Source organism: Molothrus aeneus, chromosome 8 (assembly GCF_037042795.1).
Source record: "Molothrus aeneus isolate 106 chromosome 8, BPBGC_Maene_1.0, whole genome shotgun sequence".
NCBI lineage: Eukaryota > Metazoa > Chordata > Aves > Passeriformes > Icteridae > Molothrus > Molothrus aeneus.
The window spans coordinates 19,342,156-19,363,422 of NC_089653.1; the positions used below are offsets into that span (position 1 = coordinate 19,342,156).

General features: G+C 36.4%; 1 protein-coding gene across 1 annotated transcript in view; it reads left to right on the forward strand.

Annotated features, from left to right (window-relative positions):
* The window catches only part of KIF20B (kinesin family member 20B), a 29,883-nt gene extending 9,659 nt beyond the window's left edge, over window positions 1-20,224 (forward strand). Inside the window, exons 14-32 of the mRNA XM_066554734.1 lie at window positions 327-477; window positions 1,417-1,642; window positions 2,206-2,267; window positions 2,449-2,568; window positions 4,147-4,312; window positions 7,345-8,539; window positions 9,859-9,997; window positions 10,271-10,393; window positions 10,858-10,918; window positions 11,541-11,666; window positions 11,927-12,063; window positions 13,007-13,162; window positions 14,050-14,226; window positions 14,779-14,943; window positions 15,605-15,808; window positions 16,178-16,255; window positions 17,005-17,152; window positions 18,520-18,662; window positions 19,961-20,224. Coding sequence (XP_066410831.1) covers window positions 327-477; window positions 1,417-1,642; window positions 2,206-2,267; window positions 2,449-2,568; window positions 4,147-4,312; window positions 7,345-8,539; window positions 9,859-9,997; window positions 10,271-10,393; window positions 10,858-10,918; window positions 11,541-11,666; window positions 11,927-12,063; window positions 13,007-13,162; window positions 14,050-14,226; window positions 14,779-14,943; window positions 15,605-15,808; window positions 16,178-16,255; window positions 17,005-17,152; window positions 18,520-18,662; window positions 19,961-20,038 — 3,655 coding nt within the window. The 3' untranslated portion in view covers window positions 20,039-20,224. The remainder of the gene's footprint in view (window positions 1-326; window positions 478-1,416; window positions 1,643-2,205; window positions 2,268-2,448; window positions 2,569-4,146; window positions 4,313-7,344; window positions 8,540-9,858; window positions 9,998-10,270; window positions 10,394-10,857; window positions 10,919-11,540; window positions 11,667-11,926; window positions 12,064-13,006; window positions 13,163-14,049; window positions 14,227-14,778; window positions 14,944-15,604; window positions 15,809-16,177; window positions 16,256-17,004; window positions 17,153-18,519; window positions 18,663-19,960) is intronic.
* Window positions 20,225-21,267: the final 1,043 nt, after the last annotated feature.

The following is a 21,267-nucleotide window of genomic DNA, read 5'->3' on the forward strand; positions in this document are numbered from 1 at the left end:
CTTTGGTAAGTTGTAGAAAGAGTGGCATTTACAAATTCTTTGGTTCCTTTTTGTTTTAGTGATACTCCAAACATGGCTGTCTCAAGCAGCTTAGAAAAAATGCTTTTTGTTTAGTGCTATCCATAATCTGTGTACTTGTATCCCTCTTAGTCTTCTGGTGTATGTGAAAAATACTTCTGGTTTAGGGTAGCAGCATTATTTTGTGTATTGTTTTGTTGTGCCAAAATAAAGAAGAAAGCATCTCTGTTAGTAGGCAACTGTGCTAATAACTTTGTAGCCTCTCTCATGGCTAGATTTCAGCTGACTTTGTTTTTTCTCTACTCTAGTAAGTGCCTTTCTAATGAACGAGAGCAGCTTGAAGAAAATGCTGAAAAACGCCTGGAAATCTTCAAGGAACTTGTAAATAGTTGTGCTAAAAATGCAGATGAAAAATGTGAATTACAAGATTGGCCTTGCAGTGAGCAAGCTGGACCTCTGGTATTTTTATCTGTCTGCCCCAAATGTCCCTTTTACTAACTACCTGTTATGGTCATGGTATTTCTCAAGAAATACCAGGGATGGTTTCAAGGAATTGCACACAATATGACTGTGTCCTCAGCAAGATATATTTATCTTACTTAATATAGATGAGACTGCTGAGCCTTGGGATTCAGGAATTTTTGGGGTTTTCTGTATTTCTCCAGCACAAAAGTGACAATTACTCTATACAAAGAAATTGGGAGAAAAGCTGCAAATTTTTTATGCCATAAAATCCGTTTCATTTAGTGCCTATTTAAATTCTTTGAGGCTGACTTTAGGCCCCACATAATGGACTATGCTGGAGTAGCCACAGAGGCTTCTCTCAGGACAGTAGTAGCTACAACTGGAGCAATGAGAATTTTTCATCCACCTAAGCCATATCGAGACTCTTAACTTGAGTCTGTCTCTTGAGACTTTGAAACCCTTTTAAAAAAACAGAGGCAAGATGTAAAGTCAGTCTTTTGGGTATAACTTACTATGATAAGTTACCACAGACTTACTTGACCTCACAAACTTTTCCTGCCATATGAAAATTTCAGATATATTCCTTCTAAAACAGTTTGCTTGCTCTGTTCATTCAATGTTCTCATTGGTTTAAAATGTGCTAACTTTTATAGCAAACTTGGAGGGGATGTTTATGTGGAAATACAAGGGAAAATGTAATGGTAGGTAATTAAATGTTATGAAAATCAAGCAGCTCTAGCTCGATACTGGAAACTGGTGTGTGAAGGTAGACAAACTGGCAGTCAGTGCATATGAACCCACAAGATGGTTTTGAAGTCAGAATTATAACTGTACTTGTATATTAGAGTGCCTAACAATGTTCCATATTTTCTGTAGAAATAATGGCTTTTGTATAATCCTTTGCCATTTGTAAATGAATCTAAATTCTTTCAGAATGAAGAAAACAGCACAGGCACAGATGCCTGCATTGATTTTGGGGGTGTTATTGATTCTCTGCAAAATGATATCACAGATATCAAAAATCAGGCAGAAGCAGCACACCAGTACATTGTGTCCTTAGAAGACCCACAGGAAACAATTGGTTGTCTTGAGAAACAGCTGGCAAAAATAACTGCTGAACTAGTTGAGGCCAAGGAAGAGCTGGAAAAGAAAACCAAAGGTAAGCTGGGTCTAAGTGTGATACGAAAGACACAAATAAAGAAATTAAGTACTGTAAAATAGAAATATTAATCTCATTGTATGGGACTGTGTAACCAAATCATATGTATAATGGTGGTAACCCACTGTTTTGTGTATGTTCAGGTTGAATAATTCTATAGGCCTTGCTTATTTCATTTTTAAGTTGAAACTTAAAATTGTCAACTGCAGCCTTAAGAATTGAGGGGTAAAACATTAAGGTTATTGATCTCCTTGTTGTATTGTAATCCCTGTACTTCATGTTTTGCTGATGCAGTGTACTCAGGCATCATGTGCAACTTTGGAGGAAAAAGTAGCAGCACCTCATAATGATCTCAGCAGAGATCTTGTGATGTGATCTGTATTTGAATGGGTTGCAAGTCTCAGTTCTCCAGTTCAGAAAATGTAAAGAACTTTTGAAATGTCCTAGTAGAAGTCAACTTGAAAATAAATGTATTCAAAAACTACTGAAGTACCACAAAGACATGGATTACTGAGTAAACTGTGATGGCTGATTAGGTTATGCAGGCTTTTTTCCTGTTACAGGTTTTGAAACACAGAGGATTAAGTTGGATGAGTCTGCTGAGCAACTTAAAGAAGCAACTGAGGTAACTTTCTCAAAAAAAACTTGTGCAGAATTGTTTGCTTTAATACAAAATTCAAATGACTTAAAATGCTATTAGACTATGCTTCTAGCCCTTTTTTAATATCAAGCATAGTTTAACTGATCTTGCTTCTAAAAAGCATGATAGAGTTCAATGTAACACTGAACTTTCTTTCTTTTTCAAGAAAATGAATATGCAAAATGAAAGAATTCAAGAACTGATTGACATTGTGAAGCAAAAAGATGAAATGATTATGAAACTACAAGGTCAGATAGCCCGTTCAGAAGAAACCATAAAAGACTATGTAAGTCTTAGACATCTTAATTGTATTGATACAAAAAAATCTTAATATGTGTTTATAATGGACTTGACTTTGGAAAATTGGCATTTCTTTCAATAATTGCTATTTACTTCAAGTGATAGCAGGTCAGTTGGCATTGAAACTAAAGCCACAGCAAAATGTTAGCAAGGATGTGTGTAAATAATGAGACTTTCAGAAGTACTGATCTGAATTTATTATTGGAGGACTCCAGATAAGACTCTGAAGAGCCATTAAAAAATAAAAAGACCTCAACCTGTGAGGACATAAAATAGTGGGAATAGAGGAAGTGCATCACTGTCTGAATAAGAGGAAGAAAATGAGGTTTTGGTACAACAAAAGGTCAATTTTAGTTTAAGTTAGAATTTAATAATGTAACAAAAGACAATAATTATGTAAATTGGGGGGGGGGGAATCAGTGCATTCCACCCACCCCCAACATGCTTGCACACTTTCAAGGGAAGTGTGTTAATGTGAATATTTTGAGCAGAATGTGAATTAAGATGGTATGACATGGTTATCTCTGTTTTTGATGTGATTAATAAAACTTGAAATTGTATGGTCTAATGATATCTGCTGAATGCTGGAAGCTAGCTTGGCTGAATGTATACAGGTAAAAAAAAGTCAAAACACACAGTAAGAGGTTTTTTTGGGATTTTTTTATTTGAGCCTGATGTCCAGTAACCTGAAGTAGTTTTGAGAATGTTTGAAGTGAAACTTACTCAGCACTCTGATCCATTTCTTTTACACTGTGAACTCAAAGCTTTGACCATAGTTTATCTTGTGTTCTGTCTGCCTCACAGCTGTTTAACTCATCAATAGTATGGAATGCCCCAAGAGTGAGTGGAGTGTGATGACTAACTATTACTGCTCCTTCCAAGAGCAAGGCTTTAACTATCCAGTGGTTCCAGGAGACTGTTTGGCATGAAATTTTAAACATGACCATAAACCTCAACTCTATAGTCTATTGTAGATTTTTAATGAAGCACTTATAGATGATTAATTGGTCCTTGACAACCACGTGGCTTGTCACTTGTCATCTTGCAAGTAACCAACTTTTTTCTTAGTCAAATAAATATCAGAAGTATGTATAGCGGAACTGACTAGGCTTTCAAATTACATCAAACATGTCATGACAAAAATGATTTTTGGCTTTGCTGAAGGCTGTTAAAGCTCTCAACTCTACTGACCATGATCAGAATGTGATGAATTTGTAGAACAGACTGTATGCCCTTTTAAAAAATTGGAAATTTCATCAACTCTTTTAACACTGGAAATAGTTTTTGGATGATAAATTAAGTCCTCTTAATGCAAGTTGTGCATTTTGTAGTTCTCTAGTCTCTTGCTCTGATTCCTGTACAATGCCAAGTACTGTTTCTTAGTATCTGAAGTTGCAGGAGCTCTTGGTTTAACTTACTGATCTCTCAGTGACTCTTCCTCTGACACCCCCTATGCCCCTTACCCGTAAAGGTTTTGTAAAAATATTTGTATAGAAAAAGCTCCTAAGCCTTTTAAGTGTCCAATTCGTACAACTTCTAAGCAATTGATCATATTTTAACACAGGAGAACACTTTGACTACCAGTAAGAGAAAATTAGCAGAAAAGAACTCTAACCAAGTGATTGAAAGCAGCCAGTTCAAGGATTGTGAGGAAACTGTATTGGAAGTGGGAAGAAAGCGTTGCTTGGAAAATAAGCCTACTGCAGAAGAAGAACCACCTACAAAGAAAGGTACAATTTCTACCATCACTCAACAGGGGGTCTTCCAAAAAAGCTTGGTTACTGTTCCAGAACAGAAGAAAAAAGCTGGGAGGTGTAAACATTATGCTTTGAGGAGATCTGCTATGTTACACTGTAAAAGGAAGTAACTGTTCTCTAAATGTAATCCCTTTTGCAGAGGGCTGGCTCTATATCATTTACTCCTAAATGATTGAAATAAAATTTTAGCTTTTAGACTCTTTCCTTTCTGCTGCCTTTCCTTATCTGTGTATCTACCTGCATACCCAGCTGTAGTTCTTAGGCAATTGCTTAGCAGTTACAGTACTAAATTTTCTGTTGCTGGACTTCTGAGAAGGGTAACATCTCCTGCTCAAGTGTTTGAAAATTTCCTAAGCAACCATCAAAGGTGTCAATGACTTACTGATTGTTCAGTCATACAGTATGTGCTGTGAACCTTGACATTTTGCTCTGTGTGTGTGCTGTGAACACACCAGCTCTGCTCAAGGTGACGGTGCTGGCAAAGGAGAAAAATTAATTTTACTCCCATTCAAGTGGAAAGCTGAAGTCCACAAATGGTGTATTTTGTACAGTTCTCATGCTTGCACTTTCAGTCTTTTTGCTGTTCTTGCTTTATCTGTGAGCTTATCAGGTGAATAAAATATTAATAAGTGAGACTGAGCTATATGGGACTTGTGCAAAATGGTATTTGTAAGAGCTCTCTGCCTCTAACTTGACTTCAGGACCCAGCTTAGCTTTAATTTCTCATAGAACTATGGAAAACATATGCAAAAGGAAGGTGAGAGGCATTTCCTTTCTGTTAAAGGAGAATTATCAAATTCACATGATCACAGAAAAATAGGATACAGTGAATAAACTGAATATTAAACTATCATTCATTACATAGTGCAGTTAAAGAACAAGGCAGCATTCACTGGGGTAGATCAGTTTTAAGTTTATGGTGCAAAGAGTTTTAGTAAATGGGGTAACATTAGGCTTGCATTGAGACACTGCTGTGGGGCTCCCCAGAGCTCCATAATGGGCCCAGTTCTCTTCAACATCTTCATAAATAACTTTGATGCAGGACACAAAACTATCCTAAGTTTGCCAGTGATAGCTGTTGACTCCCTCAAAGGGTGGGAAGCCCTGCAGAGAGATCTAGACAAATCACAGAGCTGGGCAATCACCAACCCCCTGAAGTTAACAAAGACAGGTGCCTGACTCTGCACCTGGGGCAGGAAACCCTGGCTCTAAGTACAGATTAGGGAGTGAGAGGCTGGAGAGCAACCCTGCTCTTGATGGTCCTTGAGGGTCCCTTTGAACTCAGATCTAGAGAATATTGAACTTCTGCTGTTTGCTGCCCTAGAAGTTGGGAGAGGCACAGGTATTCAAATTCTCAGATGGCAGACAGAGGTAGATCAGCTAACAGCCAACAGGTGCATATATGGATACTGAAAGACTTCAGCAGGGCTTCATTGTCTCAATTCTTCAATGTCAAGAAAGGTCTATAGAAAATGGCTTGGCCTGCCAGTAGTAGCAAAAAGAGGTGAAAGTATTAGGCTAGGTCAGCTGAGGCTGTGTCATCCAGTAGGGCATTTCTGGTTTTGTAAAACTTCAAGTGTCATTTGAAACCAAGACTAGGCACTTGGACAAACCCTGTGTTAAGATACCTCAGCCCATCTTGCTTTTAGTGAAGCTTGCAAAACTCCAGTCCAGGGAGAGTAATGTGTTGTATTTTGTCTGATAAGTTTTCTTAGGACTACACAACTGGGCTTTCAGTAAAAACTATTTCCAAATACTAAGTTTTTAATCTTGTAGGATTTACAAATAAGACCTTATATGCTACAGTAAGGCTGCTGTTGTGGTTGAGCTAGCAGAAGCACTTGATGTATCTTATAATAGGAAAACAATGGACAAGCAGGAGAAAAGTGTCCTGTTGACTTTCAAAAACCAAAACACTATTGCTAATGCTTCAGAATGGCCATTTGTTAGTGACTCAAATTGACTGTACAACTTGTTGGCATTGTTCAGAGGATGTTTCCATGCAGTACACCTGTGCTTAATGGTTCAGTGTGAGACTGCCTAACTCTACCTTACTATAGGTGCAGTACTCATCAGAATCCATATTATCTCCCTGCAGTACATAGTTGAGATAATCTAATCCTTAGAGATAGTCAGACTTGATTTAATAATAAAATATAGCATGCATGTTACTATGAAACCCAATTGGATTCAAAAACACTTGTGTGAAATACAGATGGAGTCAGTTTTGAAAGTGATGAAATCCATGTGATTTTAGTTAAAATGGCTCATTAATTCAGGAAAAGAGTCTTATGTTAATAAAACATGGAAATTTTGGGTTGGAATGACATGTTGTAAATCTTTCTTGGAGGACTTTACATGTAACATATTAGGTATGGGCATTAATGAATCCTTTTATCAAGTTTAGAAATGTATTGAATACAGAAGAGAGGAAAGTTCCAGACACGAAGCAAAAAAAAAAAAACAAAACCAAAAACTTGTGCTGGACTTTTAGCTTTGTTTTAAAAGTAAGGTGAGATAGAGCATGCATGAAACTTCTCAGAAAGGTGTATGACACCATTGCTCTCCTAAATGGAGGATGGCTAATTGCTGGGTGTATTTAAAGGGGTTGTTAAATCAGTGGAGGTGGAAACTGGTTATCTCTGTGAATGTTACCTAGCTTATAGGTGTTGCAAGTACTAGTGAAATTAGCTAGATTTTTCTCCTAGTGGGGCAGAATAGAAGGTTGGAATAGAACTATAGCAAACTTTTTTTTAAGTCTTATGAACACCTCTTTCTGCAAATTATGCCTAGAAGCCCAAGAGGCATTTTAATGCATATAAAACATCTCAGAGGGTTCTAACAACTTGAAGACTCTAAAATGCTATGAAAGTGTGGCTTTCAGGTGGTGCTAATTTTCCTTACAGCAATTACAGCTTGGTGTTGCTAGTGACTTGTTGATTTCAATTAACCTGAGCTGTATGGGGATTTATTTGTTCTTGATGTTGTTTTGGTTTTGTTTTTAGGAGATAAGAGAGAGAGTTGGGAAAACTACTGTCTTGATCAAAAGAGAACTAGTAATTCTGAGACCTACATGGAAATATTGGCACTAAAGCAAAGAACTGAAACCTTGGAAGGTCAGATAGCTGTGCTTGAAGAACAGTGCCAAAGAGAAAAAACTGAGAAAGAAGAGTTAAATCAGCAGATAGCAAACTTGCATCTGAAACTCTCTGCTTCTGAAGAAAAGGCTTCTGGCTTAAGTGGAGAACTTCAACAATGTCAAGCTGAATATCAGGAGGCTCTTTCTGAATTGGACAAACAGAAAACTATAAATAAGCAACAAGAAGTAAAGATTATTCAACTAAATAACGAAGTAACAGATGCTAAACAAAATATAATTAACAAAGTGTCACAAATTAAAACAATGCAGTCCCAGGTAGATGAATTGTATAAATGTCACTCAGAATCTTATGCTGTGGATATTGAGTTGGTTAATGTAAAGGATTCCTTAGACCCTCCAAAAGATGAACCAGAGACAGCTCAAACGAGTCCTCTGTCCATGCAGTTCCAAACTGCTTCTTCAGCAGATGTGAGACAGGAGAGCACCTTTCACCACAGCATTGAAAGCATTTGGGAAGAATGCAAAATTATGATTAAGGCTTCCTCACAAAAAAGTCATCAGATCCAACAACTACGTCAGCAAGTTGAAGACTTAGAGAAGAGACTTCATGATAGTGACAATTACAATAATCAACTAAAAATAAAATTAAATGAAATTACAAATCAAGAGCATCAGTCTGTAAAGGAAAAAGATCTGAATCAGTTACAAGAGCAAATCCAGAAGAAAACCCAGGATTTTGAAAAACAGGCTGCAGAAAATCAGAGAGTAATTGCACAGTTTCAGGAGAGAGTTGCCAGCTATGAGGGAGAAATAAGAGATCTTAAATGCCTGTTGGAGGCTTCTAGGACTAAAGATGACAGGATGAAAGAGTTAGAAGAAGAACTAAAAGAAAAAGAATCGACTATTTTAAATCTAGAAAGTAATACAGTAGCTCTGCAAGAGAAATGTGCCAGTGTAGACAAAAAACTGAAAGAACTTAGTGATCGAGAAGCAAATTTGAAGGATGAAGCTGTGCAGTTGATGAACAGTTTGGAGACCATGAAACGCGTTCTTCAGGAAAAGGAGAAAAATGAGTGTGAGCAAATACAGTCTATGGAACTGTAAGTAAATAATGAGATTATTCCTAAGCCTTTAAGAATAAAATTAAGTTAAAACTCCCTTATATGAACATCAGTTTGATATACCACATTTGCATGTTTATAAACTTGTTAACCAAACTGCTTCTTTGTGGAATTTTTATACACTGCTCGAATTTTACATTTGCATATTCTGCAGTCTATGTTTTCCTCACCTGTTTGTATACTCTTTCAAAAATATACATCTAAATCATGTGGAACTATTGTGCAGGGAAATAGGAGCATACAATAAAATCAATTATTTGGGGATTTCTAATAATTTTGTTGCAGACCCTTTCTGAAAGAAATTGGATAATGCAATATTATACGCTGTAACTTGTATAAAAGTAGGGCATGTTTTCTTTGGAAAGGACTAAATGGTAAAAGGAAAGGAGGAAAGGGGAGGGGGTCAAGCCTAGGGAGTAAACAGATGGTTTTGATAACAGGTATTCTAGGTGTACAGTCTACTGTAAGACTTAAGGAAATAATGGGTGTAGAGGGTAGAACTTTGCTCACCACCCTCTACTTTTTAAACCTGTAAGAAATAGGAGACTATGTACATCTGAAGGATGATATTTGCAATATGGGAAGGAAATTGCAATTATGTCAGGATAGCTTTAAGATGTTATGTAGCCCTTCACCTGAGTATGGTTTCTTTAGTGCTGTATCTGTGGGTACTGCACATACTCCAAAGTACAGTTTAGCACGAAGGTCTGACGGTCCCCAACCCTGTGCTGGTGAAGCCTTGAAAGATTTCTCTTTGTGAAGCCTTGTATCGTATTGTCATTTATAGGACCTGAAAAACCTTCCTTTAGTTAGTTAAAAGTCCAAGATGTCCTACTGGAAACTCCTTGAAATAAATGTGATCACTTAAAAATAAACCCATCAAACTTATTCTTTACTTTGCAGAACTTGTGATGGCAGGATTTATTGCAGTGTTACTGGAGTTTTTTCCACTTTTTATTCATCTTTATACTTACAAGAACTGGGATGTAGTTATCAACTTTAAACTTACTTGCTTTTAACCTTGCGCTTTTCTAATTTTTAAGGTCACCTAATGATAAAAAATATTGCTCTACTGTGCTTAAAAAGATAATATTTTTGAAAATTGAGTGTTCAGAAGTGAATCTGAGCAGTTTGTTACTTCAGGCTCATATAGTAAGACATTGAAATCCAAATGTAAAATTCTAAAGCTTGTCATTCATCTGACAGAGCTGAGATTCTATTTGCTAATAAAACCAGCTAAGAGCCTGAGCTAGCATGTAAAACTGATGTTATTTATGTCTCTTAATTTCTAACCCAAGGCTACGTAAAGATCTGTCTGAAAGCTCTGCCCTTGTACAAAGTTTGAAAAAAGATTTGCAGAGGAAAGAGGAAGAATACACAGATTTGAAAGAGAAGTTTTCTGATGCCAAGAAACAAATTCAGCAAGTACAAAAAGAGGTTAGTAACCATAGGCAAAATGTTTCTTCTGCAAGTTTGGGCTTCTGTTATTAAAACCTGTTTTCACAAACCTCAGTCTATGGATGTTAAAAGAGATTCATAATAAGGCTATTTTGAGTGATATATTTTAAGTATCTTCCCTTGTGCACTACCAGCCCCTGAAATTTAATGAAGATGCTTGCAAAAATTTAAGTAGTTGATTATCTAGATAACTTACAGAGATTGTAAAAGGCTTATAACTAAATGTAAGTTTTGCTGGCTCTCTTGTTGCAGGTGTGTACAATGCAAATTCAGGAGAAATCCCTGAGGAAACAAGTTGATGAACTTGAGAAAATTAAAAAGCAGTTTAGTGATGAATTAGAGTTCAAACAGCGCACAATCTTGCAACTTAAAAAGGTATTTTTTAAATAAAATTTTACTTGCTCTTAATTTTTTAACTAATCTACTAATGAGACAAGTTATTGAAGCAGCTGGAGAAAGCTTACAAAAGCTGGGGTAAAAATAGGAGTAGCCAGCTGAAATGAGTTTTAACAGATAAATGAAAAATGTTTAAAGAAATTCTCATGCAGGACTTATTTAAAACAATTTGAGAATTAGTCTAGTAAATAAATACTTAATACCTGCAGAGTTTCTGATTAGTTCCACTTAGATATATTAGTAGTAATGTCTCTTTTTCTTTTTAAACAGCTGGAATGCTTCTTTATACTATATGAAGAACTTATTTGTTGGGACTATTTGTCTTAAATGCCTTATTTATTATTTATTAAATTCAAAATGAAAAGCTATTAATTTCTAGCATATGTATTTGCTTCTTTCAGCATGTTCTAATTTCTTTAATTTGCTTTCAATGTGATATTTAGGACCAGTTGGATAAAATAAAGCTGGAAGAAATCTCCAAACAGTATGAGAAAACACATAAAGGTCAGAAAGAACTATAATTGTTCAAATTTTTTTTTGTGCGTGTGCAATGGCAACATAATGAGTGATCATGTTAATAACAAATTTGAAAAGTCTTGTGTATTTATATTTTAGAGACACTCCAACCTGGATGTTGGAATCTCACAGTCAGAAAGTATTTTTTATAGAATTGTTACTAGATATATTTGTAAGGAATAAACAGTCTCAGATTAAGAAATGTAAGCAGAGAAAATCTTAGTGTTCATTTAGTCAATACTGGCATTTATTTGGTTTTATTTTAGTTGTCCATTTCAGCGAAAGCGTGAACCAGCACCCTATTGTGTATGGTAGCACAAAGTTTCTGCAGATTTGATAAATGTCTAGGGGTTGAACAGTAGTTAATTTCTCATAGCCACACAAGCCATATTTTGATGTTTTAACACCAAAACACACATCTAAGGTCCACTGGTGATAATAGAATCACTTAAGAATTTGGGATCTGGAAAGTTCTGTATAGATGTTCTATTTCCTTGTAATAGAGCTTTTGATCTCAGGGAGTGGAGAAATGACTTGTAACTAAGGCAGTTTGGGAGAATGGTGGGAACTAGGAGGAGGCTCATCTGTAAATTAATTTTCATATTTTCAGATCTGTGTGCAAAGGAGAAAATAATTGAAGATATGCGGATGACATTAGAAGAACAAGAACAGACTCAGACTGAACAAGATAAAGTGCTTGAAGCCAAATTAGAAGAGACCAACAGATTGGTTTTGGGTAATCTCTCTATGGAGAGGGAACAGGGAAGGGAAATTGTTTTGAATGTGTATTATGATAGCTGCTTTACATTTCTGGTTTTACTTATCAATTGCTATTTAGGTGTTACTTTTACACCACAAATAGCAATTTCCTAAAAGGCTTGTGTTTTCTGTGATCATAGCTGGTAAATCCAAGCAACTTTAGTAAAAGGATGGGAACATGTTCAAATACATGTTTAAAATAATGCATTACGTAAACTCATTTTATGTTCTTCCTAGAACTGGAAGCATGGAAGCAGAAATATAGAGAGCTGAATAACCAGTGCAATAGTGACTGGCAGCAAAAGATGAGCAAAAATGAGGAGAAAACCATAAATGAAGATGAGGAATTAATAAAGCTGCAAAAAGAACTGGAGGTAAAACACAATGATATAATTCATACTTAAATCTAAGGGCACAACACCCATTTAAGGAGTATTAAGTATTTTTTGTGTCACTGTCTTCAAGAGGCTAGGGCATGATATGGTAAAGAAAACCTCCTTGGAAGCATCTTTTCCATACAGCATCACTGTTGCCCTGTAATGGAGTGCACCCTGCCCTACGTTTTGCTGCTGCTATGCACAGGGCTCTGTAGCTGCTTTCCCCTTACAGCTGCCTTAATCCAACACCTGATATCAGTTCCAGGGATCTCTCCTGTCAGTTGCTAAATCAAACTCTCTCTCAAGATCTTGTGCTTGCTGCATGGCCTGTAAGCCCTTCCTGTGAAGCTGAGGACTTTCCTCTAACTCTCCTTGGATTAGAAAGTAGACTTATTTTCTAAGCAACTTTTCAGGTGCTTCCTGCCTTATGCGGTAAAACGTCTGACAAGAGGTTTGATTGTGATAGAAAAGGAGACGAAGTTGCTGTGGATTGAAGTGACATTCTTAGGCACATGCTGTCTCTGCCTACCATTCAAATTGTCCTGCATTGTTTCCCTTTCAGTCTTGAAGCAGAGATTAGTTTTCTAATGTGTCCTGTAAGGCAGCATAAAAGCTTGGGGATTTGTAAGGTAGAAGTGTCTGTTTACCATTACTTTTGACATATGTATCTGTGATTGACCCAGAATGCTTTGAGGAAAAAAATTCTATTCCATGAAGATGTGCCAGTCTGAATAAGAAATGCTGAAAATTGATAATTTTTGCAATACAGAAGAACAAGTATTCCACAATGAGTAAAATACTTGTACCTGGGAGTATGCTAGAGTAAAACTGTGCTACTGTTTCTGTTATGTTTTTGAAATTATCCATTCAATGATATTCTGAATTTTAAGTCTTTTTTTTCTCTCTACTTATGGTTTTATTTCTGGTTTCATCTAATTAGGAAAATGAGGCAAAGTATCAAACTGATAGGAAAAAGTGGCTTGAGGAAAAAATGGGACTCATAAATCAAGTAAGAGAAGCTGAGAACCATCGCAACAGGGAAATGAGAAAGTTTGTGGAGGATAGAGAACATCATGTGAAGCAACAAGCAGAAATTGTAAGTGACTTTGTCTCAGCATTGTCCTGTAGTGTCTTTTGTGCAGATAAATCACATAGCAAGTGTTGAACAGTGGGGGCACTTGAGAGTAGCTGGCCTTTGTCAGTTCCCTTACTTTCTCACATGACGAAACCTGGATGAGATGTTCTCAATAAGAAAAAGGAAGACTAGGAGGCTCATAAAATGAAAAATCTTTACACATAATGGAAATTACTATGCCTGTTCCTTCCTGTTCCATTACATTATGAAGTCTTCAAAGTTCATATTATGTGTAAAACACCAATAAATAACCCACACTTAAATGAATTGCTCCTTAAAAGCTTAGAAAGCTTACTTTGGAAAATACTTAGTCAGTATGCTGTGGTAGTATGTGCTAGTGCTGGGGAGACTGATAGTTACTAACTAAGGCACCTTGTTCACTGGACTGCAGCAAGGTTGCAATTTTTTAATCAGATGAAATTATTATATGAACTTCTGCAATCTAAAACTACATTTGCATCTAGAAGTAGTTAGCAATGCCTTTGTGGACCTGCAATCAGTACAGGAGTATGTTAGGAGTTTACAAATAATTTTACTTTATCTGTGACTTTTCTTGACTGAGAACTGTAATTAATAAAATCTTCAAGCAAGCAAACAGGAGCTGTGGTTCTCAAAAAGAAAATTCTCTTCACAAAGAGTATAAATACAGATTTTCTAGTTGAAACATGGCTTACTTTTGCATATTTGTACTGAAACTAGTTCTATGTGGGCTTTAATAAGATCTGTGTAGGCTCTTAAGCTATTAAAGTTATAAAATAGTACTAACTGTGCAAAACATAACTAGCAGAAGAGTTCAGATACTGTGTAGAAGTGATGTTCTATTCTAACCTACCTTTTTTAATGTTTAGGAAAGACTTGCTGCACAGCTCATAGAGAAGGACAACAATCTTCAAAAGTGGCGTGAGGAAAGAGATGAGCTAGTAGAGGCTTTGGAAGTACAGCTCAAGACTTTGGCTTCTAGTACCATAGAAAAAGATAAAGAAATAGAAAGGCTGAAACAGGCTGCAGTAATGGCTTCAGAAAAGGTCAGTTTTCTCTTTTTCCTGTGTGAATTTTTGAGAGTTTTTTGTTACCCATTGATTCTGCAAAATATTATAGTTGCTCTTTGCATTCTGGCTCTATCTTTTGTTCTTAAACACCATCGTATTGAAACCATTTGCAGCTAATTTAACAAGAAAAGCTTTGCTTGTTTGCAACTGAATTTTTAATGTTAATTAGAGCTTGAAAATATTTAGTAGTTCAAGTAAACACTCTTGTGAATTTGGACTGGATATCTGAAACTCTCACATTTTTTGTCTTTTTCACAGCACCAAGAACTTCATGAGCAAATGGGAGGTGAACTTAGAATTCTAAAAAAGCATAGTAAAATAGAAAGTTTTGTGTTAGGTTTACTCAGACTCTTACAAGGCTTTTCTTCACTTTACATAAAGGCATTAAATTATTGTCTGTGTATTGGATACCTGACTGGTTTAGCAGTTTTAAAACTGTCATGACCAAGTAATCATAATGATGCTCGTGATATATTGCTTTCTGTTTACAGTCCTGAGATTTGTGGCAATTTTTGCTATGTTTATTAGGATAAGGAAACTGACATAGAAGATCTAAAAAAACAGCTGGCAGAGAAAGATGACTTTATAAAGGAAATGAAACAGCAGATTAACCATGAAAATCCTCAGTCCTTGGCAGAAGTACCTTTACCCGAAGAAGGACAAGATAAAATCGATCAGTCTGTAAACAAAGAGGTATGTTTGTTTATGTATCAATGATATGTTAATAATTCTGTTGATTTTTTAGTATATATTTCTGTATATAGTTCTGAAAATTCCTGGGAATGCATTGCTGCTGGGATTCTGGGTGGGATTCCCTCTCAGAATCCCAGCAGAGCCTGTTGGAGACCTACCTTCTGGCTTTCCATGAGCTTTTATCATTTTCTTTTTTAAGAGGAAGGAGTTTTCACCTTCAGGGTGAAGGAATGTAAGAAGGAACAGCTGGAATTCTCTAGCAGGGAAAGAAAGCTCCTTAAGATACGGAAACGTTATACTTTTCTTACAAAAGCTGCTATTACTGTCTAGTTCCTAAGGAGCAGCAGAGTTAAGACTGAGACAATCACTAAGGGCTTGAAAAAGTGAAAAAATACTTGGCAACAAAGTATCAGGCTGAGGAAAATTTCTGTGATCATAGATACAAAAAAGTTCAAAATTTAACAAAAAAGATTTTAGATTATAAGGCCTAAACTCTGCTATAGTTGTTTCTTCACTTCTGTTGTAAATGTTCTGAAAGCTAACAGCTGGAAAATAGAACACCTACTTTGCAATCCACTGGGAGGTGGGGGGTGGTATGTATTATTTAGTATTTAACTCATAGTTTAAATCTTGTTTTCATACATTTTCCACATACCTGCAGGACCATTCTGAAATTGTCCTTGATTCTACTGAAGTGTCCACAGAGGATGGAAAAACGAGTCGGTTCCCAGAGCCAGAGATGGAAATCCAGTTCACACCTCTGCAACCCCATAAGATGGAGGTGAAGCACCAGGGCAGCACCTCACCAGTTACAGTTAAAGTGCTCAAGCCAAGAAGGAAAAGAAAAAGTGTAGAGATGAATGAGGTGTGAACTTGACCAACTGACAAAATCTGTTGTGCAGCCTTTCAGTTTATTACTTTGATCATTTATTAAAACTCTAACTTCTTATTTTCTGCTGAGATCCCAGGGATATACATAGGGTATTATTTCAACCCCATGTCTCCCAGGTCCCGGATCTCTGGCCTGTGTTGAATAAGACTTCAGCTGATCCAGACACTGTCTCCTCCTGATTTTCACTTTCTCTTTACCTTTTACATTTCTCTCTCCCAGATAGTGCTATTTCTTGGTGTCTCCAGCTCTGATCTATGAGATTACAGATCAGTTCTATAAAATAGTTTCTTTTGGTTTAGGTGGTCATTGATAGCAATTATAATTTCTTCTAATTTTCTTTAGGATTTTGTGAAGAGTGAGAACAAGAGAAATGCAAAACCTCCTATGGCTGACTCACCTTCTTCAAGCAACAAAAAAATGGTTTGATTTTGTTCCATTTTTGAAGTCAGTTTAGCCTTTTCTGTAATGGTAGACTTGTGAAGAGGAAATATTCTTATGCCAAAGTATCTTATTCTTACCGATGTATTTCAACAGGATTCTTCAACATTTATGGTGTCTTTCTACTAAACTCTATAAGCTAAAGGGTCTGTATTTGCCAAGAATGTGTAGTGTCCCAGCTGCAGTTTGCAGTGATTCAAAGGGGAAGGATGTTGCATATTGAATAGTTAAAAAGACTAGTTTGAGCATGTTATTAAAGCGTGATGTTATAGGCAATGCCTTTGAAGTAAAACTAAAGTTTATCCACATATATGGCAACTATAAAAAGATTCTTTTAGGCCATAGTAGTCACCTGGGCAGGTTCAGAAGGCGAGGCATTTATTTGCCACATCAGATTCTTTTATTTCTAATTAATACAATAGAATTATAATTAGCTTGTCAAGTAAAATACAAGTTTTAATCTGCCTTTAAAAAAAAGAAAACTCCTCTGTTTACTGTATGACTCATGCTCTTAAGTGTATTCTGTGAAACTTTGGTGATTTTCTTTGTTCTTGATGTAAAATGAGGTTGTCTACATTACTTGCTGTAGTGATATCATTACTAAATTGAACAAAGGTGTTAGTAGCAAAGCTCAATGTGTCAGCTGGAAAATAACATTGAAGTAAAATGAAATGAAAATTGAGGATTAAGTCAATTTTCAGCTTAAACAATGATCCTGTATTTCTGTACAGATGTCTACTGCACAATCTCTTAGAAAAGAATACTCCTTAAGAAGGCAAGAATCTACTCTAAATAAAAAGTCATCTAAGAAGAAAGATGGGACACTACAGAAAATTGGTGATTTTTTCCAAAGTTCTCCTACTATTATTCATTCTAAAGGTTTGTACAGTAGAAATAAGGCTTATTTCCTATTCTCTGGCTGCTGTAGAATGGCAGGGAAGAAAAGATTGTCTTGGTTGTGAGGACCACATAATTCTAAAACTTAGGTTAAGTGTGAAATATAAACCAGGTGGAATGAAAGATGCAGTGTGAAATACATGCATATTTATCATCAAATCAGTGATAACTTTTGGGCCCAAAAGCTTGTAGTTACTCTGTACTTATTTACATGTAAAGGCAGTTTTAGAAACTTGCCCAGCTGCTTTGAAAAAATCAAGGATTAAATCCAAACTCCAAATCTTACCTCGTTCTATAAGCAGTCTCTTGTTGCTATGAAAACTTTATTAATGTTTTTTGATGTATGTTAATTTTATGAAATCTGAAAGCCAGTGACTCATGAAAATATTTGGAAGATTTCATTAAACTGAATATAGAGCAATTAATGGATTTTGTTAAGTTTAGATATAGCCTTGGGAAGATGAATTGCTTGGACTTTCCGTTGAAGGATATGTTTTTACTCTTTCCTACAGTAAGAATGATCTCTGGGTCACTGTGCTTTTAAAAAAGATTAAAATTAGCAGGGACCACAGGGAATCACCAGTGTTTAATTCTAAACTACACTATTATTTATTTAAAACAAGGTTGGCCATTTTTTAATGTGGACAGTTAAAATAAACTCCTGTACCAACCTGAAAGCTTGTCCTGCTACAGAGTACATCTTAAATTATCTGACATAATACCGTCTAGATAATAACTGTGTGAAATTTTTTAAAATTTCTGTTTGTCGTATTGGTTCCAGGAGCACAGTATGTGTTATTATAAATGGAAGCCAAACTCAGACTAATAAACATTTCATCCTTAATTTGAATACTCAATTTGAGCAAATGAGTTCTGTTTTGTAACCTTTATTATCATGTCCTGTATGGTTTCCCTCTTTTTATAACAGTATTGCATATTTCTTATTTTTCTCTTTTTTCCTCGTACATATACCCCTCTCTTTATAGAGCTAGTACTTGTTTGATTAAACTATTAAAAGGTATAGAAGAAATTGACTGTGCACTGTGGCTTGTGTCAGCAAAAAAGTTAAGCCTGTTTTTCAACTTAGTAGTCTTAAAGTGAGATCTGAATCCTAATTGATTTTTAATGTGCTATTTAAGTGTGTCCTTTAAGCTTTTGCACCTGAAGCTACAGAAAATTGCTTCCAGCTACAGAAAACTGGTAGTCAAATACCAGTTCTGAATTTTTATACTTGAACTTTGGTCTACACTGGTTTAATTTTTAAACTGTTTTAATAAAGCCTACTTTATTCATTAATTTTGAGGCTCACAAAACCATGACATGTATTTATGATAAAATTTGTCTTCTAGCAAAGAAGCTTATTGAGACAATAAGCTCTCCCAAGTCTGCAGAACAAGAAAATGTCAAAGAAAATGAGCTCAAGCCAAAACGAGCTAAGAGAAAGCTGTATACAACTGACATTTCTTGCCCTCTGGATATCCCTAGTACTTCAGTAAGTGATTAAGATTCCTGTTTTCCCCACTGTAGTGTTTTTCTGTAATCTTAAATTAAAATTAACTATTAGGAGAAAAAGACAAATCTGAAGAGTCTAATCAAGTTGCAGAAGACGTTTGAAAATACCAACTTAGATATTTTTTCTACCTAACCATTCCTTTTGGTCTTTTATTTCTGCTGTTTTACTAATTTTTTTCTGTTTTCTCACCTTTCTTTGACTGCTGACTGATTGTATAGGTGATACAGCAATCATAGCGATATCTGTGAATTACAGCAGTGAAGTCTTAATTTGTTTTCCAGTAGTTACAGTTCATCTAAGTGTGCAATAAAATATACATATGTATTATTTTATATATATATATATATATAAGTAAGTAAGTAGCATAGAGGGAGAATAGAAATAGAGAGCAGGAAGGCATCCACAGGTTTGGAATGACATGATTGAAGCACAGTAGTTGTCTGCATGTACAATTAACTTCACAGGTGAGCACCAAAGGTATTTTTCAATTCCATTTATGCCCAGGTGTTATTTGGGTATAGCATGTGGATACATCCATGCTTTTCAAAGCACAGTCTAAATAGCCTTCTGGATGTTTTTTAATTTTGTGGCTCTGTCTAAACCAGTCTAAGAGCCTTGAAGGCCAGAGTTTGATGTGTTGTTTCAGAAATCCAACTTTATGGTTTAGACAGTAACTGTAGTGCTGGGCATTCTTCTGCTCTGCTGGAAGTACATCTCTTCATTCTGTTCCATCCTTTCTTCTCTATGCTATGGTAAGCATTTGCCCATACTGATTTTTCTGTAAATTGTATGAATGGATGCAGCAGAACCCACAATGCTGTCCATAGGAGGCAGAAGAAAATGTCAGAAGTGCTGAGCAAAATGAGCTAAGAAGTTTGGAAGTGAAAGAAAAAGTGCAAGACTGAATCCTGGGGGAGTCAGAGAAAACTAGAGACATTTAAGCTTAAAATTTTAGCTTTCTGGACACTTCCTGTATCAGAAAATGAATATTTACCCAGCACCGCTGGGTTAACTCCACAAAACCATATTCCCAAGGTCTACAGCCACACAATTTTTGAACACTTCCAGGAATGGTGTTTACACCACTTCCCTGGCCAGCCTGTTCTACTGACTGACCTCCCTCTCAGTGAATGGGTAAATTTCACCAGAGTGACAGGCAAAACTCTGGAAAGAAATTCTGGGAAAAACTATTCTGTTGGGCACACAAGTCTAAAAGGTGAATGTCATTTGTCTCTGAAGAAATGCTGAATAACCATCATTTAATCCATCTTTTTCAGATCCTTGTAGAACAAAAAGAGAAGGAAAGTGATCATCTAATCATCAAGCGACGGCTGCGATCAAGAATAGCAAAATAACCTTGCAAAAGTGTGTTTATATTTCTTAGCTAGAAATATAGCTAAGAATATAGCTGGGCCTGTTCCCATTGTATTATCCCAGCTTGTTCTATGTAGGAAGAAATAGATACTTAGTCATGCTTAAAAATCTGTATATAATTGTATAGAATTGTTCTGACTCCATTAAAATTATGAAGTTCAAAACACCTTCTGTGTGAAACTTTTTTTGTTTACTTGAAACAGCATCTTTGGAAGTGTTCATAACTTACTCATAATGCAGTAAGAGCTGTGCCTGTGTGGAATGGTGTAAATTGCTTTTTTTAAGGCAGCCTATCTACCTTGGCTTTGAGTAGAAAGAAATGAGTACACATTGATACTTGTATAGCCTTAAATTCTTCTAAAATATTGAAAAAATTACTTACCTCCACTTCAGCTCCTTTTTGATGAACTTTTTTTTTCATCCTTATGGCACTCCAGTTACAGGCAAAATAAAGGCTTCTGGAAGGAAAATGTGAGGACACTACTTCGTAGAGGTCAAGCCTTTATCTTTGGCTAAAGAAAACAAGGAGGAACAGTGGCACCATTTGATCGGAGAGCTGATGAAGAGGGTGTGACTTTCTTGCGTTAAAGTGTGAAAGAGGGAGCTGAATATTTTTGGGATGATCGTTCACTAATAGGACAGCTTTCCGTAGATAATGCAAGAGTTTGAACATGGTTGACAGCTGCTTGGTACTGTGGGAGAGGAAGCACTGAAGCGCGGGCTCGGTGCCCGGGAGGTGGCGCCGGGGCACCGCGCACGGGCAGCGGGGCTGCCTTTGCCTGCGCTCGCCCCTCCGCTCCCACGCAGCCGAGCTTCGCTAAAGAAACTCCGGAGCGGGCCTTGCAGGACTATATTCTCTTAGCCAAGCCCTCGCCCTGCTCATCTTTTTCCCTGCTCTGCCGGCTGTTGTGCCTCAAAGCAGCAGAAACGATTGCACGGGCTCTGTGCAAAACACCAAACACTGATCCTCCTCCCCTCGGCGACCTTGAACGCTTTGACTGTGTCAGATGAGCCAGTTAAAAGGTTCTTGGCTGGCAACATGTCCCTGTGCAGTCTCCTACAGTTTCAATTTCTTAAAGAATAGAAGCATGGAAGTAAGCTGACATGAGTGAGTTCCTTGAGAGTGTCTGACAGGAGCCCTAAAAGCAGCCACAAATAGAGTATGGTTTTATTTTCTGAAGAAAAGATAATCACGCTTGCTGTGCAAATT